The sequence below is a fragment of the Pipistrellus kuhlii genome, unplaced genomic scaffold (assembly GCF_014108245.1).
Source record: "Pipistrellus kuhlii isolate mPipKuh1 unplaced genomic scaffold, mPipKuh1.p scaffold_m20_p_3, whole genome shotgun sequence".
Taxonomy (NCBI): Eukaryota; Metazoa; Chordata; class Mammalia; order Chiroptera; family Vespertilionidae; genus Pipistrellus; species Pipistrellus kuhlii.
In genome coordinates, this window is record NW_023425529.1 from 128,040,704 (window position 1) to 128,057,409 (window position 16,706).

General features: G+C 35.9%; 1 protein-coding gene across 1 annotated transcript in view; it reads right to left on the bottom strand.

The window, feature by feature from the left end:
• KLHL1 (kelch like family member 1) overlaps positions 1-16,706 on the bottom strand; it is a 318,170-nt gene that overhangs the window by 13,314 nt on the left and 288,150 nt on the right. Inside the window, exon 9 of the mRNA XM_036458020.2 lies at positions 4,114-4,326. Coding sequence (XP_036313913.1) covers positions 4,114-4,326 — 213 coding nt within the window. The remainder of the gene's footprint in view (positions 1-4,113; positions 4,327-16,706) is intronic.

Consider the following 16,706-nt stretch of genomic DNA (forward strand, 5'->3'; position numbering starts at 1 on the left):
TAAAAGAAAATTAAAATAACCGAAAGAGTAGTCTTCAAATTTCTAGTAAAATAATTATGCAATCTATATTTGAACTGGTTTTTAATAAACTATTTGTGAATTATGAGTAAAAATAAAATAATTTATTTTTCCTATAAATTGACATAATAATAGCTATCATGAGAGATTATCAAAGTGACTTTAAAATTATTCTAAATATCTAGTTCTTCTTCAAGGTTTTCTTGGGATTAGGACTCTTTTTAGTTTTATTTAAATTAAAGAATCAGGTTTTCAGTGTATACCTACAATCACAATCCACAAGTGTTTATAATTTTTAAAAAATATATTTTATTGATTTTTTACAGAGAGGAAAGGAGATAGAGAGTTAGAAACATTGATGAGAGAGAATCACCGATCAGCTGCCTCTTGCACACCCCCTACTGGGGATGTGCCGGCAACCAAGGTATATGCCCTTGACTGGAATTGAACCTGGGACCTTTCAGTCCACAGGCCGATCTTCTATACACTGGGCTAAACCGGTTCCAGCAACACAAGTGTTTATAATTTAATAAGGACTGCATTATACCTATAGTCAATTTAGAGTAGAATTCATCTTCTTATGATTTTCAATCTTCTAATCCATAAAAATGGCATTCCCCTCCACTTATTTAAAATTTTTTAAACTTTTATAAATAATGTTTTATTTTCTCTCTAGTATTTATTACTAGATATTTTAATAGTAATTTTTATATATTAATTTTGTTACTTATTGCTTATATGTGGAAATATACTTAATTTTATAAATTGACTGAGTATATAGCAACCTTACTAATTCAATAATTCAAATAGTTTCTGCTTAGATTTGTTTAGATTATCATTAGATATTTATCATTCAAACTTGAATATTGACAGTTTTATTCATTCCTTTGCAAGTGTTATTTTCTTTCCCTTTATTGCCTTACCAATGGTTAGTTACTCTATTAAACTATTGAAGGACAATGGTATTGACAGCAACTTTTTTCTGAATTTAATAAAAACTTCAATATAAAAGCCTAATACGCAAAGTGTCCCCTCAGGAGTTCAACCAGGAGACTTGGAGTTCAATCACTCACTATGACATGTGCTGACCACCAGGGGGCAGTATGGAACAAAGGAAGACCCCTGCTGGCAGCTGGGGAAGGGAGACCCTGATTGGCTCTGATAGCTGGCCCAGCCTAGGGACCCTAGCTGTGCACACACTTCAAGAACCGGGCCTCTAGTATTTCAATATTTTACTATCAATTTTTGTATTAATTTTACTTCCAAATTTAGTGAGAGTTTTTATTTAATGGGTATTTAGTTCTTCTCATGTATTTTTATTGATTTCAGACAGGAAGAGAGAGGGAGAGATAGAAACTCTGTCAATGATAAGAGATAATCATTTATTGACTTCCTCCTGGCCTCTTGCACACCCACACTGGGAATCAAGCCAGGAACCCTGGCATGTGCCCTGACCTGAAATAGAACTGTGACCTCCTGGTTTTTAGATCAACACTCAACCCCTGAGCTATGCTGGTCGGGCAATGCGTATTTCCTTTTATCATTATTTTTGCCCTTACTTATACGTTTATTACTGTATTGAATCATGATGATTAACTTGTCTATTTTAAATTAATCTTTTATTTTCATTTAGTAGCTATCAGCTGTTAAACTGTTTATACATTGTTGGGGGACACCCTATATTACTACACAAGAAAATATTGGAAGAAGTGGGTATCCCAAAGGCAGGTGTTGTAGGTTCCTATTGTCTTGACACCCCTCTCCTACGAATTCTCATTACTGGTATGCAAATTTTTTTTTTTAAAAAATATTATTTTATTGATTTTTACAGAGAGGAAGAAAGAAGAATAGAGAGTTAGAAACATTGACCAGCTGCCTCCTGCACACCCCCTACTGGGGATGTGCCCACAGCCAAGTCACATGCCCTTGATTGGAATAAAACCCAGTACCTTTCAGTCCACAGCTTGAAGCTCTATCCACTGAGCCAAACCGGTTTTGGCCTGATATGCACACTTAAGGGTAAATGGGGTCCTGATCTGTTATTAGCCAGCAGTAGACTGATGTCTTTCAGCATCTTTTCTGACCCATTGTCTGGTTTCTAGTTTTGTTTCTGATCTTAAAGAGTTCTAATTAGCTACTTCTTTGTCTCTTTTCTACAGTACATTTTAAGCTCTATGCAGCACAGTGAAAAAAACATCTGAAACGATGTACATTGAATAAGTAAGTAGATGAAGGTGACTTTTCTAATGGAGTATACCTCCTGGGCCTAAAATTGCTAGAACTTACTGCATATTTTGGACATTGATTTTGTCCCCTAGGATGTTGTTGTGGAGTGAGGCTTGGCTACAAAATTAGTTTTCTCTGTTTCATCAACTATTCTAATGTTCCTGTTCATGCTCAGTCTCTGTCTTATTACCGGATTTGATTTGAAATGCCAGTGTTCTTTGTGTGTAGGGTAGCCTGACTCTTAACATTTTTTTCATAAATATTACATAAATGTACTTTAATACCACCATTATATAATACCTTTACATTTCTATAAGAATTATTGTCCTATAAATAAAATTTGTCCACCTACATATCCACCCATATATTTATGTTTAAAACAACATTGTACACTACTTCTTGCTATACCTAATGATTTATTTGCCTATAATTATAAACATTTTTTACATTATATGGGCAAAATAATTTTACAGCAGTCCCTTGATTTACTGATGATGTATATATTAAATCATCAATACAGAATATATGTTGTAGAAGCTGCAAAAATGCTATTAATCTGCCACCTAGCATGAGCTTGAATAAGAATCAGGATAATGTCATGTGTTTCTGCATTACTTACACAGCTTATACCCACTGCACTCCTATAACTTAAAATAGCTATGCTTACTTAAATCTAATTTTGCACCATAAATGTATTCCTAGGCTGAATTATTTATGTCTCTGTTCACAAACGGTATTTCAATACATTATACAGTAAAGTTAGAAGGGAATAAATGTATGGAATATCATTTCATTGGTAGCATTTATCCAAGGTATTCACGGTAAAAGTAGGAGCCTTATCATATTCATTTTCTTTGACATTTTTCCCAAGAATTTAGCGGTGGAAAATGTGAATACGCTGCCAGACTATTAGCGGTATTTAAAAAAAATGAATGAAAAATTAAATAAAATATAAATGATTGCATATTTGTGTATATAAAAGAATTCAGAATGGCAATACAATTAAACATGTTTGTGCATTTTATCAAAGATGTGACTTAAGTATGAGCAGTGCCTGTACACTAAAAGCTACCTCTTGCCATTGGACTTATTCTCAGTAAACATAGCCATATATCTGTAGAAAAAAAATATCTTGAGAGAGAGAACATTTCTCCCACTGACTACATACTACTTACAAGCATGAGTATCAAGGACGTGCTTTTCAATATCAAGAGAAAAATTGTTTTTGTCATCAGTGTGATCCACCAGATATTTTATTCTTCCTAAATTATACTGTCCTCCCACCCTTTGAAGTTTTCTGTGGCCATGTGATTGGCTTATCACCAAAGTATACACAGAAGATAATTATATTACTTGCAAGTAAAATTTTTAAGGACCAGAGAACAATTTACTACCCTGGCTTTTCCCTTTTGTCATGGAGAAGAGCAGTGCTCACATTGCAGCTTAGCTGTCATTCTGGGTCCTATAGTAATGAAATCATGGAATTGTCATGGTTGTGTAGCAGGAATAAGAACCATATACATTATCCTATCCCAGCTGATAAAACAATTAACCTCAATATTCCCTATTCTCACTTCCCCAAATATCAGCATGTATCCTTATATAATAGGCAATCTCATCATGAGTTTTTATAACTTTCTAATTCTTAATACATACAATATAATACTTCTAAGTGATGTGCAGGGACAAAATAAAACTTATGTGTAACAATAAGTTCTGGGTGGTTGAGCGAGCAAAGGAGAGAGATTGAGAGAAGAAACTCGAGGAGTTGATTTTACTTTTCCTAAACGTAGTTTTTATAATCCCTTGGACGAGGCATCAGTGTAATGTGCACCGTCTTTCACTTTAGCAGTGTCCTTGAGGTCTTACCTTTCTACATAATCGAGTAGCCGGGAACAGTGGTTTGAAGCAGGAGCATCATGACCTCCTACTGCATAAAGGAAACCATCACATGTGGCTACTCCAACACCCCCTCTTCTTTTACACATTGGAGCACACATGTTCCACTTATTTGTATGAGGATCATAATACTCCATTGAACTCAAACACGAGCTTCCATCGCGACCTCCAACTGAATACAACCTAAAAAACGCAATTGGAAAAACATGACTTAATACTGTAGTATGGATGACAAAATGTAGGAAAAGTAATGCCATTTAAAGATAAATGTAATCACAGTATGAGTCTCAAATATACTTGAAATACTACTTCACATGGAAATTTTTGTTAGAGGTACTCTATAAATAACTGCATGTGCCTAGAGTTCCCATCATTGCAATAAGCAGAATATCAAATGAAATTAAAACAATTTTAATTTTCTAACCTGCTATTTCTAGAATGTTAGATAGATTTACACTGCTTATGCCAATACTAATTCAAGATTTTAATACATTATTTAAATACAGATTGAAGAATTATTATTTAAAATATAGAAAAAGACATATTTACCCCCAATTTTTCTTGAAAATTATCATAACCAAAAGAAAACGGATTCTCTTACTTGGTGAGCAATTGATTTGCACTGGCAAGTAAACCATGCCTACTTCTTGTGTTCTGTCCCTATTATTTAGAATGCCAACTAAATGGAATAACTAAGCCAGTATTGTCATAACATCAGCTTCCTTAATCAGTGCTTAACCTATAGCTAATATGTTACATAGATAAGTCTTTACAGGAAAGATGTATGCAGTCATGTTAATATGCCTGAATATTGCTGAAACTTATTACTTACTACACTCATTTTCCTATAGTTATTTCATTAATGACAGATATACTACAGACCTGGGAAAATAAGTGCTACAACATAAATGATACTTAAAAGATTAAAAATATACTATTTATAATAAAACAGTTCTTTTCTATTTGGTCATCGCTATGAAAATTTCATCACATTGAGTAACAGAGTTGCATTTATTTATTGATTTCCTCAACACACATTTTTGAATGCCTAGTTTATGCCACACTCATCATCTAAAGCACATGTGTCAAACACAAGGCCCGCGGACCAAATCCGTCCCGCCAGGCCTTGCAATGTGGCCCGCACCGCGCTGTCATCACTGCACTCCGCTGCGTTTCCATCACAATGACAGTTTATGACCGTTCAGTAAACCATTTAGCCCGCGATTTAGGCTGGATTTTAGATTTTGGCCCCTTCTCTGATTGAGTTCGACACCCCTAATCTAAAGTTTTGCAAATATGTCCATGAACAAAACAGGATAAATATTCCTGCACTCAATTCTTCTGGAATAAGGGGTAGATATAACAAACAAAAATAAACACATACACTTCTTTATAAAGACTGGGTGCTGTAGACATAGACAGAGCCGGAAAGTGGGGTCAAGTGTACAATGGTAAGAGGGGGGTTGTGGTTATAATTTTAAATATATCATCAGGAAAGGTCTCACTGAGAAGATGATGTTTGCACAGAAATTTGAAGAAGACAATGGCGGTTGGTTGTGAGTTCAGGGATATCTCACAAACAAGATTCAAGGCAGACAGAACAGGTGACTACCAAGTTCCAGGAGCATCAAGGAAGCCAGAGTGGCTGGAGCAGAGATTGAGGGGGGAGTGGCAGATGAGGTGAGAGGTGGGGGGTACGGGGTGAATTTCATGCAGTTATTTGTAGACATTGACTCTGAGTGAAACAGGAACCCATAAGACATTTTTTTTAAGAAGAGGGTGATATGACTTGCTTGGTTTTAGATGGTTAGATGTTATTATGATGAAAATTTTGTCTTATTAGCAGACATTGTGCTTAATACATTGGTAAATAGACAATCAGTACTTTTCAATTTATAAATAAATATATACTGCTAAGCATATAATTTAATTCAGGTTTTATATTTACAAATTTATGCTCTATTATATTTTACTAACTCTAAAACAGGGTGGTTAAACTGATTCAAATACTGGAGAGTTATTTTTTAAAACTGTTTTAAGTTTCTTTGAATGCCTGCCATCATAAAGTGTTTCTGATTGCCCTAGTGTGACTTTTATGGACATAATGCTTTTTCGCTTGATTACTCAACAAGTTGTCTGCCAGCTCTCAATCTTGCTACATGTTGATATTAACTACAATAATAGGAGCATTTTGAAGAACAAGTATCGGATAATTTAGCCTGCAAAAGCACCCAGAAGTGAAATAATTATTCACTCAGAAGATTTTTATCTTCCTAAAAACTTTCTGAAATCTGAACTTCACTTATGTTTTTGTTTTATTTATATTGAAGATCTAACTTCAGGGAAGTATGCAATAGCTTAATGTATTATTATTAAAATTTAAATGTTCTTGAAGGAATTTTGCCTATTGGGTATCTTCCCACGAGGCACCTAGTTTATATATAAGAAAAACATCCTCTCTTTTGTCTATTGTTTTAAAGGACTAATTGATTTTAAGCTGTTCTATTTATTTATACACATAACAGTGATAAATTATGGTTTTGCTACATCTGAACTCAGTGTTGCTGACAATACATTATTTCTTTGCAGCAATATATCATACATTTTCTTTTTCTGAGATTATTAAATATGCTAACATACACAAATATATAGCAAAATGTATATAATAGTAATTGTAATTAATATAACATATTGCTTACAATAAAAAAGTCAATATTGAGCCTATTAGTATAGTTTTTATTTGAAAATTAAACAATACTATAAAGTTTGTTATGTTATTATTGATTATCCTAGCTAATAAAAAGGAATAGGCAATTGTCATGCCATCACAAATATGGCAGTACCCATAGCCACAAGATGGTGGTGCCCAGTCCCTTCAGCCCTGCTGGAGTCCCCCAGTCCTTTCATCCCAGCCGGGGGGTAGCAGGCACAGTGCAGCTGGACCCGCCCTCAGCCCCCAGCCACCCAAGGCCAGCCCGAGATGCAGGCAAGCCTTAGATGTTGGCTGCCCAGCCTCCTAGGGCTGGCCCAAGGCACAGGCAAGCTTCAAATGGCAACTGCCCAGCTACCCAGGGATGCCCAAGGCTTGGGTAACCAGGGCTGGCCAAGGCTTGCACTGTTGACAGTGGCAGCAGCAGAGGTGTGATAGGGGTGTCTGCTTCCCCTGATCACCAGGTCGCCTCCTGCCCCAGAGAGCTCCTAGACTGTGAGAGGGGCAGGCTGGGCTAAGGGATCTCCCTCTAGTGCATGGATTTTCATGCACTGGGCCTCTAGTTTAATATAATTAATAGTACATATATTACAAACCACTATTTATTCAGTCTCTCTTCTGTGTAAACCTCCCCTAATAAAGTCTAATAACACAAGGGATTATAAAAGAAAGAAATTTATATAATGCTTTAATACAAATGACTTAATTTTTGACAATTCATTTTGTAAAATAAGTGTTTTATATATGTATGGTAAATACTACTTTATAAGTTATTTACTAAAGTCTAAGCTAGGTTACCAGTGGTTTCTTTTACTTGATATCTAGCTTTTTTAATGCCCTTCACAGTACTATATAGTCTATAGATCAGTAATAAAATTATTGTAACTTTAATAATATAACAAATTATTTATGTTAGGGAAAAACTAGTTGAAAAGAATAAATACACTATTTTTCCCCCCTCAAGAATAAGCTGTGAAAAAGAAATTTTAAAAAATTAACTTATGTAAAATATATGAGAGTGTCCTTTAGGACTGCTTTATGGATCTACTATTAAAATTAATAAATATATTTCAGTATTTAAAAAGATTTGAAAATTGTGTACTTTACAAATATATGCTATTAACCATTATCTATAATCTACTTATTTTGAAACAGACATTTACTAAGTGACTAAAACTTTAAATGTAAAAATAAATAAGAACAACAATAATATTACTGTATTTACATTAAAGCTATAAAAATACCCAAGGATATAAAAACGATATTCTAAGCAGTTAGAATAAATGCTAAAAGGTATGCATCAAACTTTATGGACAATTATCAAAGGTTATCTTCTCAGGTCTCCCCTCACAATATATTTAAATATAGTGTATACTGATTTCCTGCTTTGTTACTACAAGGACAAGTTCAATGTTGAGAATCCGAAGACCAAGAAGAATCTGTTCTTTGACAACATAGGAAGTGACAGCTGACAGTTTCTCAGGAGAAAGGAAATGTGACATTTTAACTTAGAGTTGAAAGATGAGTAGAAATTTGAAAGATGAAGTAGGGGAGAAAGCATCACATGCAGGGAGAACATTATGAGTAAAGACAAGGGTCATGAAAGGTCATGGAAGGTGATAAATAAAGAGTGGCAGGTATGTCATGTTGATGGAAGAGGTTGTAGTGATGGGAGGAAAAGAAGAGATACTGTTAGTAGAACGAGAAGATTCAAAGGAGAATGAAGGTGGTCAGTCCTGCTATAGAGTTGGGGTTTCATTCTGAGGCAATGAGAAAATGAGAAAAAAAACAATATTCTCAGAAATCATCAAGGTCATAGTTCAGCTTTCTCTGCATATTAACTAGTATTTCCCTTACAAGGCAAACATTGGCAGGGAATCAGAAATATTCCTGACTTTAGCAAACTCTTGTAGAATTTTGCTGAGTACAGCAAGAATCTCAGACACCCCTACTGCTTTCCCAATTGCATGTGTTTATTCAGCATGCCCATGAGTTCTATCTAAAGTTTAGCGACCAGGTGTCAGTGTGTTAAAGTCTAGTTGCCATGTGCCTGGGTATCACATATTGACTAGTCTAGTAACTACAAAATAGCAGTTGCAGGAAATAAAGCATGTATTAGGATATGGGTCAAATGTGTGTAAAGTGGCTTTGCAGATACTGAGAACCAGGCTGTTCTCATTTTTAACTATGTCATACGTAGAGTCTGACCTCTGCCATGAACTGTAAAGAGTCTGAATTTAACCCTTCTTGGCAGCTAACAGATTGCCCTGTCCCAGCTGAGAGAAGACACATGATTCCTGGGTCAGAGAAAAATTACTTTATTACTCACCGCACAATAGGTAGTATGAGCTTCATGTTCATATCGCTGCTTCACGTTCCCCCAAGTCCCACCAGGCTGATGCAAAGAGACTCGGGTAAATGCTGCACACACTGGGTTTTTCTCATATTTGAAAGTCACTGAGTTTATGAAATGCTTATTCTTTAAAAGAGGATGCCAACAAACCTACCTAACCTTTGCTCTGAAGAAGAAACAATTCTGCTCTCTGCCCCAAAGAAAGACACTGTTTCTATCTTCCAAACCTGTCTGATTTACAAATGCTCTGAATAAGATAGTATGAAAAAAAGTTGCCAATACTTCTTGTTTGGAAAATGTGCAGTAATGCTAAAACCCGATGGTTGAAGTATCTATGAACCCCATTGTCCTGATGTGCTAAGGTAATTCTTACTATCACAGCCATAGTTCACATGGCAGGGTGACAGAAGAGTGGAAGAAGGAGCACATCTTCTGCCTTTAAGATTCCATCTTTTAAGTGCACAGCTCACGTCTTACATGCCATTGGCCAGAACTCAGTCACATGGCAATACTTAACTGGTAAGATGCTGGAAATGTTCTTATTCTAGGTGACCATCTGCCTACCTAACAATTGGTGTTTATATTGTCATATGAAAAAGAGCGAATGCGTATTAGGAGATACTTAGAAGTTTCTGACCCAACACTAAGCCTTTTCCACTCCTGTGTGCCTTTGTGCCTTCTATCTTAAGTACCTACTTATTATAGAGGCTAGGTTGCTTCTCCTTCATCTCTCATCAATGAATTCAGCTGTGTCTCTACTAGACAATCTTTCCTCATACTACTTTGTCTTCTTCCAGAAATTAACATTATTTCCAATGTGTATCCCAAGTAAAGTTATTTAGTACTTGCCATACTTTATCAATAGTGCATACTCCAGAAATGGCTATGGAAAGTGCCTCCAGTCATATGTTCTAAATAATTTAAGGTTTTACTGATTAGCCTGTGATATTAATTATGATTTTGATTCATAATATGGTTACCCAGATGGTATGTTATTATCACTTCCTTTGCATAATAAAAGTGTAAAAATTTCACAACCCCCATAACATAAACACTTCGAAGCAGCTACCTAAGCCATGACTCTGTTTGATCCTTTGTGTTTCAGTGAGAACTCTAATTTAGTCCCAAAAGAAGGCTTGTTTATAGATCCTGCTGTCAGAATACTTCACCTCTGCCATTCAGAGAACCTGTTTGTGAGAAATACTTGTTGAGGAGCCTTATAGTACAGTGAGTGTATGTTGGGAAGCTGACAACAGGTTGCATGCTGCTTTTGTTCCTCCTTCTAGAAATGCAGATGCATGGGGCAAACTCAGAATGAGACTTGCTGCCATTAAAACATGGCTAGCATACAATATTGTGGGTTTAAGTTTGGAAGAAAATACTTACCTTAATGTATTAGAATGTGCCCATATTTCCTTTAAAAGAAAAACAACTCACCATTTTAAATATGCGAATTAATTTGGGTCAATTAACCACATCCCAACACTTGGTAGAATTCAATAGCCTAAACCTGATAGAAATGGCCGCTTCTATGCTTAATTCCTCCCTCTCTCCTTGCCAACTCACGCTCTACCCCTCTTAAAACTCTGCATTCCCTTACTTTATTGTTTTAATATTTCCTGACACTATTTTTCTCAAGTCTAATAAACTGCATCCTGTTAGTACTGATCTTGCCACATGGAATGTCGTGCCCATAAAGAGCTTGAGTTGTTTTAGGCTGTCACACCAGAGCAGTGTTTCCCAAACTTCTCTCATGATGAGAATCACCTGGTGGAGTTGTTAAAATACAGATTCCTGAATCCCAACTAAGAAGTGCTAAACTAGAATTTTTGGGAACATATAGGTATAATTGTATACTTAACTAGTTTAGCACTTCTTAGTTGGGATTCAGGAATCTGTATTTTAACAACTCCACCAGGTGATTCTCATCATGAGAGAAGTTTGGGGAACACTGCTCTAGAGAGTTTTCAAATGTCCCTGAAGATTAGGTGAAAATTTGAGGAGAAAAACTAAGTGGACAGTCACAAGTTATTAAGAGTAAACAACAGAAAGAAAATCAAAGCAGAGAGATGAGTATGTGAAAAGGCAAAAGGGTGTGAACCACCAAGGCATGTTCAAGGAATCAGAGGGATTCAGTATGTCTGGGACATGGGATGACTGTAAGGCCAGGGTAAAAGTGAAGAGGAGAAGAAAGAAGAGTTCAAAATCACAAAAGATACAGTATTCCAGACTGTGGAGCCTGGTATTGGCTATGCTCAAATTGGGGAACACATGAATTATCTGTTGTTTCTGATACATTCTAATACTGAGGCATGATTTATCAAATAATCCCTTTGAACCACTGAAGTACATTTTAGCCAATCCACTATTATGATGGAATTTAATTATTCTTCACCAGAGTGATCTTTATAAAATTGAAATGCAACCATGTCACTGCCCTGTTTTAACCTTTATAACATCATTATATCTTTACTTTAGCCAAGTTGTTATGTAACCTGAGCCCTGCTTTTATATCCAATCTGTTAGGGCCACTGCCTCTCATTATATTGCAGCCACCAAACTCAATTCTCTTCCATTTGTTTGCATTTCACACTCAAGGATTTGTCACAAATTGTTCCTTCTCCTTGCTTCTCATTGATTTCCCCACTTTCTGGAAATCTGTTAAATCAATCAAGTCCCAACTTAAAAGTCATTTCACAACCTCCATGCCCCCCGGGAGGCAAATTACAATCCTACCAAGTGAGATTCAGTAAACAAGGAGTTTCATTAAAAAAAAAAAATTGTTTGATTCTAAGATAACACAAATTTTAATATAAATTTCTTATTATATAAAAGCTTATATAAATTTAGAGTTCCACTTTTAAGAAAGACAATACTGAAGTTTGAATACAAAAATAGAAACAGGGTATTTGGAATTACCCAACAAGTGATGGGCCTTGAGGCATAAGACAGTTACTGTGCTAGATACTGAGCACACCAATAAAACAACAGACTTTGACACTTATTCTCATGATTCTTCGAGCTGTATAAAATTCAGGCTGCAATTGCAAAAATTATGACTTGCAGAAATGGCAACTCTCCCATGAATATAATAACATGAGATTTTGAAAGATTGATTGAATAAGTTTTGAATAGAATAATGAAACAAACTCCATTATTTTGGGGAATTACTAGGGGCAATAGAATGCATTTATTAAAATTCAAGCATTTATGGATGTACTCAGACAGTGTCAGTATCTACTGTATGAGCTGAGAAAATAAAAATAAACAAACAAGAAAGAGCTTTTAGGTACAAAGTTTGAAAGAATCAACCTAAAGCTAAAAGTACAAAAAAATCACATAGAATCATTAGTGGAGATATTCAGGAGTCATATGGCCATATACAACTAATATCTGCTAATTGTTTGGTTGTATTTTCTTTATTTATCAAGTAAGTTTGTGGCTGTGCTGACATAAGATCATATAACTGCCATTTAGCATAATCTTTCTTATTGGAAGACTGACAAAAATGTTTCATGAAGTGGATATAATTTTGCTCTTAAATTCATCAGAATACATGCATTAATTTTAAGCTATAAACCAACTTCTTATTTTCCCACAACAAATGGCATCATGAATAATCTAAATTCAAGAGGGATGTTCAGCCGAGACAGGTTTGGCTCAATGGATAGAGCGTTGGCTTGGGGACTGAAAGGTCCCGGGTTCGATTCCGGTCAAGGGCATGTACCTTGGTTGCGGGCATATCCCCGGTGGGGGGTGTGCAAGAGGCAGCTGATCGATGACTCTCTCTCATCGATGTTTCTAACTCTCTATCTCTCTCCCTTCCTCTCTGTACAAAATCAATAAAATATATTTAAAAAAAAAAGAGGGATGTTCACTATTTTGATTAGCCTTAATTAGGAAAATTATTCAAAATCACATTCAGAGAAGCAACAGTCAGATTAGAATGACACATTAGAGAGATTTGAAAATGACATGAGGGGAAAAACACACATCAATAGAGGTGAGAGAGAAAAAAAACTGTCAAAGGGTGATGTTGAAACAGTTTTCTGCTATGGGTCTAAAGTGAAAGGTGACTTTCTAGTGATTATATTTCTTTCCAGGTAAAACAGAAAAACAAAAAAAGACATTAGTAGAGTCATCAAACCACAGACTTTTTAGGCCATTAAATCATACCTTGAGTGTGTGTGTGGAGGGAGATATTCTAATGAAAGCTGTAATATTTTGTTTTAAAGAAGAAACATTAATTGAAGTAAGTGTTGCATTATTTAAAATATTCCATGGAATAAAATTAAAATTTGGGACAATGCACTCAATTAAAATTAAAAACTTTGAATACTACGCATTTTGATATTTAGTATAAATGGTGTTTTAGAGTAAAACATAATTTCTTAAGATATTAAATATTTTAGCTGGCCAAAAAATAAAAGAAAAAGAAAAACAACCCAAATAATAAATTTCATGTATAACTAAGTTAAAAGAAGTATTAGAAGAAACTGGATCAACAATACAATTATAACAACATATGAAATTTATAAAACATTGCCCATTAAATATTTCACTTATTAGATTTTTATCCCATTTATTTCTGGTTGAGTTTGGCTGAGATCTATAAAAACACACACATATTTTAAGATATTTCAAAGCTAAGTATTACAGAAGGATCATAAAGTTATAATGCAAGGTAATTATTAAAAACCTAGAATAAGATGAGTAACTTTAATATAGTCTGTGTGTTGGTGTATATGAATTGTCCTTACAGAATAATGTTGCAAATAAATAAGATAATAAAGGTGTAAGAATATTTCTCATCCCTGTTAAGAAAATTTGCTGACATATCTTGATGTGGGGCTAAAAGTACCAGAAGAAATAAACCAAAGAATTTGTATACTTACTAGTGGCCTGGTGCACAAAATTTGTGCACATCAAGAGGGAATTAATTAGAGGAAATATTTTAATATTGCTATTTGACCTTTCTCTGTAATAGAAGTATCAGAGATGAAAGAAAATTAGTAAAAATGTATATGAAAAACTCCCTCCTGTCAGAGTCTGAAGCATGCCATAGAACCCAGAGTCAAGTCCCCACCCACCTATGTGTGCCTCAAAATTGAATGAGACCCATACCCTTCCAGCCCCACAGGGTGGGGGGCACAGCCTGAAGTCCCCTGTCAAGCCCCACCAGGGGGGTGGGGTACAGCTTCAGGTTCCCTGACTCATCCTTAGGTCCCATGGCCTCAGCACTAGGGTGGGGGGCACAGTCTCAGACCCCCTGGCCCTGGCACTGGGGCAGGAGGCACATCCTCAGATCCCAGGGATCAGGCTGAAACTGGCAGTTGGACATCTCCTGAGGGGTCCTGGATTGGAGAGGGTGCAGGCTGGGCTGAAGGGTCCCTCCCCTCATGCATGAATTTTGTGCACTGGTCCTCTAAGTTACTATTATAATTGTTAACTTTGCAAATATACACACTCACACATATTTAGAAAATACATTTAGAGTGTCAAAGGTTATTTAGAGTAACTAAATTGTGTATGGTCAGTGCCATTCAGTGGTTAGAGTCCCACCAAAGGGTCAAGGGTTCAATTCATTGTCAAGGGCATGTACCTAGGTTGCAGTTTCCATCGCTGCCCCATGAGGACATGTGGGGGTGCATGGGGGATGGAGGCAACCAATCTATGTCTGTCTCTGTTTCTGTCTCTTTCTCTGCCCCCCCTCCCTTCTCTTTAAAAATCAAAGGGAAAGTATCCTTGGATGAGGATTAACAAAAAGGGCAATTCATTCACCATTTACTGAGTACATATGATAAAGGGCTATCAAACCCAGGAATATAATAATGAATGATGCTTATAAAATATCAACACTTAGTGAACATATACTAGTAAAGCTAGTGATAAGAGACAAAAAGAATAACATATATAATTTCAAGAATAATAAGTAAATAGTTTGGGAAGGTATTCAGTGTTGCCTATTTTAAATATAGTGGCTAATAAATATCATGTGGACAAATCCTGAGATGAAATCTGAGTAATGAGAAGGATAGGTACCAGAGATTTGCCAGAAACAGTATCACACACACACACACACACACACACACACACACACACACAAATAAAACAAAAAAACAAAACAAAACAAAAATAAGCCAAAACTGGTTTGGCTCAGTGGATAGAGCTTCGGCCTGCAGACTGAAAGGTCCCAGGTTCGATTCTGGTCAAAGGCATGTACCTTGGTTGAGGGCACATCCCTGGTAGGGGGTGTACAAGAGGCAGCTGATCAATGTTTCTCTTTCATCGATGTTTCTATCTATCCCTCTCTCTTCCTCTGTGTAAAAAATCAATTAAAAATATATTAAAAATTAAAATAAAAAACTCTTTAAAAAAACACCAAAAACAAATTAAAAAACACACCCACAAACAAATAAAAGCAAACAAAACAAAGCAAAACAAAACAAGCCACCACCACCACCACAACAAAAAAACACAAAAACAACAACAAAGCAAACACAAAAGAACTGAGTTGGCTTAGAAATTGCCATATTTGATGCATAGATAAAAGGGCAACTTGGCTGGCGCACAGAGAAGAAAAGGAGTAGACAGGGACAAGATCTAGTTGGTCCTTGTACCATATTTTCCGGCCTATAAGACGACCCCCTAATTTTACAGTTAAAACATAGGTTTAGGCCTATATTCGCTGTATCAGACTACCCCCCCACTTCCGAGGCAACACCAGTTCTTTTTTTAATAGACTGCCTCTCTGACTCTGGCCAATCTGAGCAGGCTTTTTACTAGAACACAGTGTCGTCTTATACGCCGGTAGGTAAAGATATGCATTCTATTCTAATTGCAAAGGAAGCCCTTGAAGAATAATGACATTATCTGCATTTATAAAAGGTTGCTCTGGCTGCGTTAGCAAGTGGACTGTATCAGAATGAGCGCTGAGACCAGATTGTTAGTTTTAGCAGTTGTCCAGGCAAAGATGTGTTATTAACTTAGTTTAGGCCAGGGGTTCTCAAGGTAAGGAGGAGTGCATTTAGCCATCCCCAAGGACATCTGACAATTTCTGCAGACATTTTGGTTGTCACATCGGAGTCAGAGTAACTCGCACCCGGTGCATAGGATCTCATAATGCTGTTCAACACCATCCACTGCACAGGACAGTGCCTCACCCCCAACAAAAATGTATCTGACTCAAAAAATAGAGTATTAAGGCTGAGAATTCCTGATATAGAGTAAAAGAAATAAAAATTGTGAAAAGTGACCAGACTTCTATAATTAGGCAAAAATTATATGTTGGGTACTAACTTCTTGTACCCTTTTTTAAAAATATATATACTTTTTTTTCTTAGTTGATTTCAGAGAGGAAGGAAGAAGGAAAGAGAGATAGAAACATCAATGATGAGAATCAGTGATAAGTGACTGGAATCAAACTCGAGACCCTTCAATCTGCAGGTTGACAATCTATCCACTGAGCCAAACCAGTTAGGGCTCTTGTATCCTTTTGAA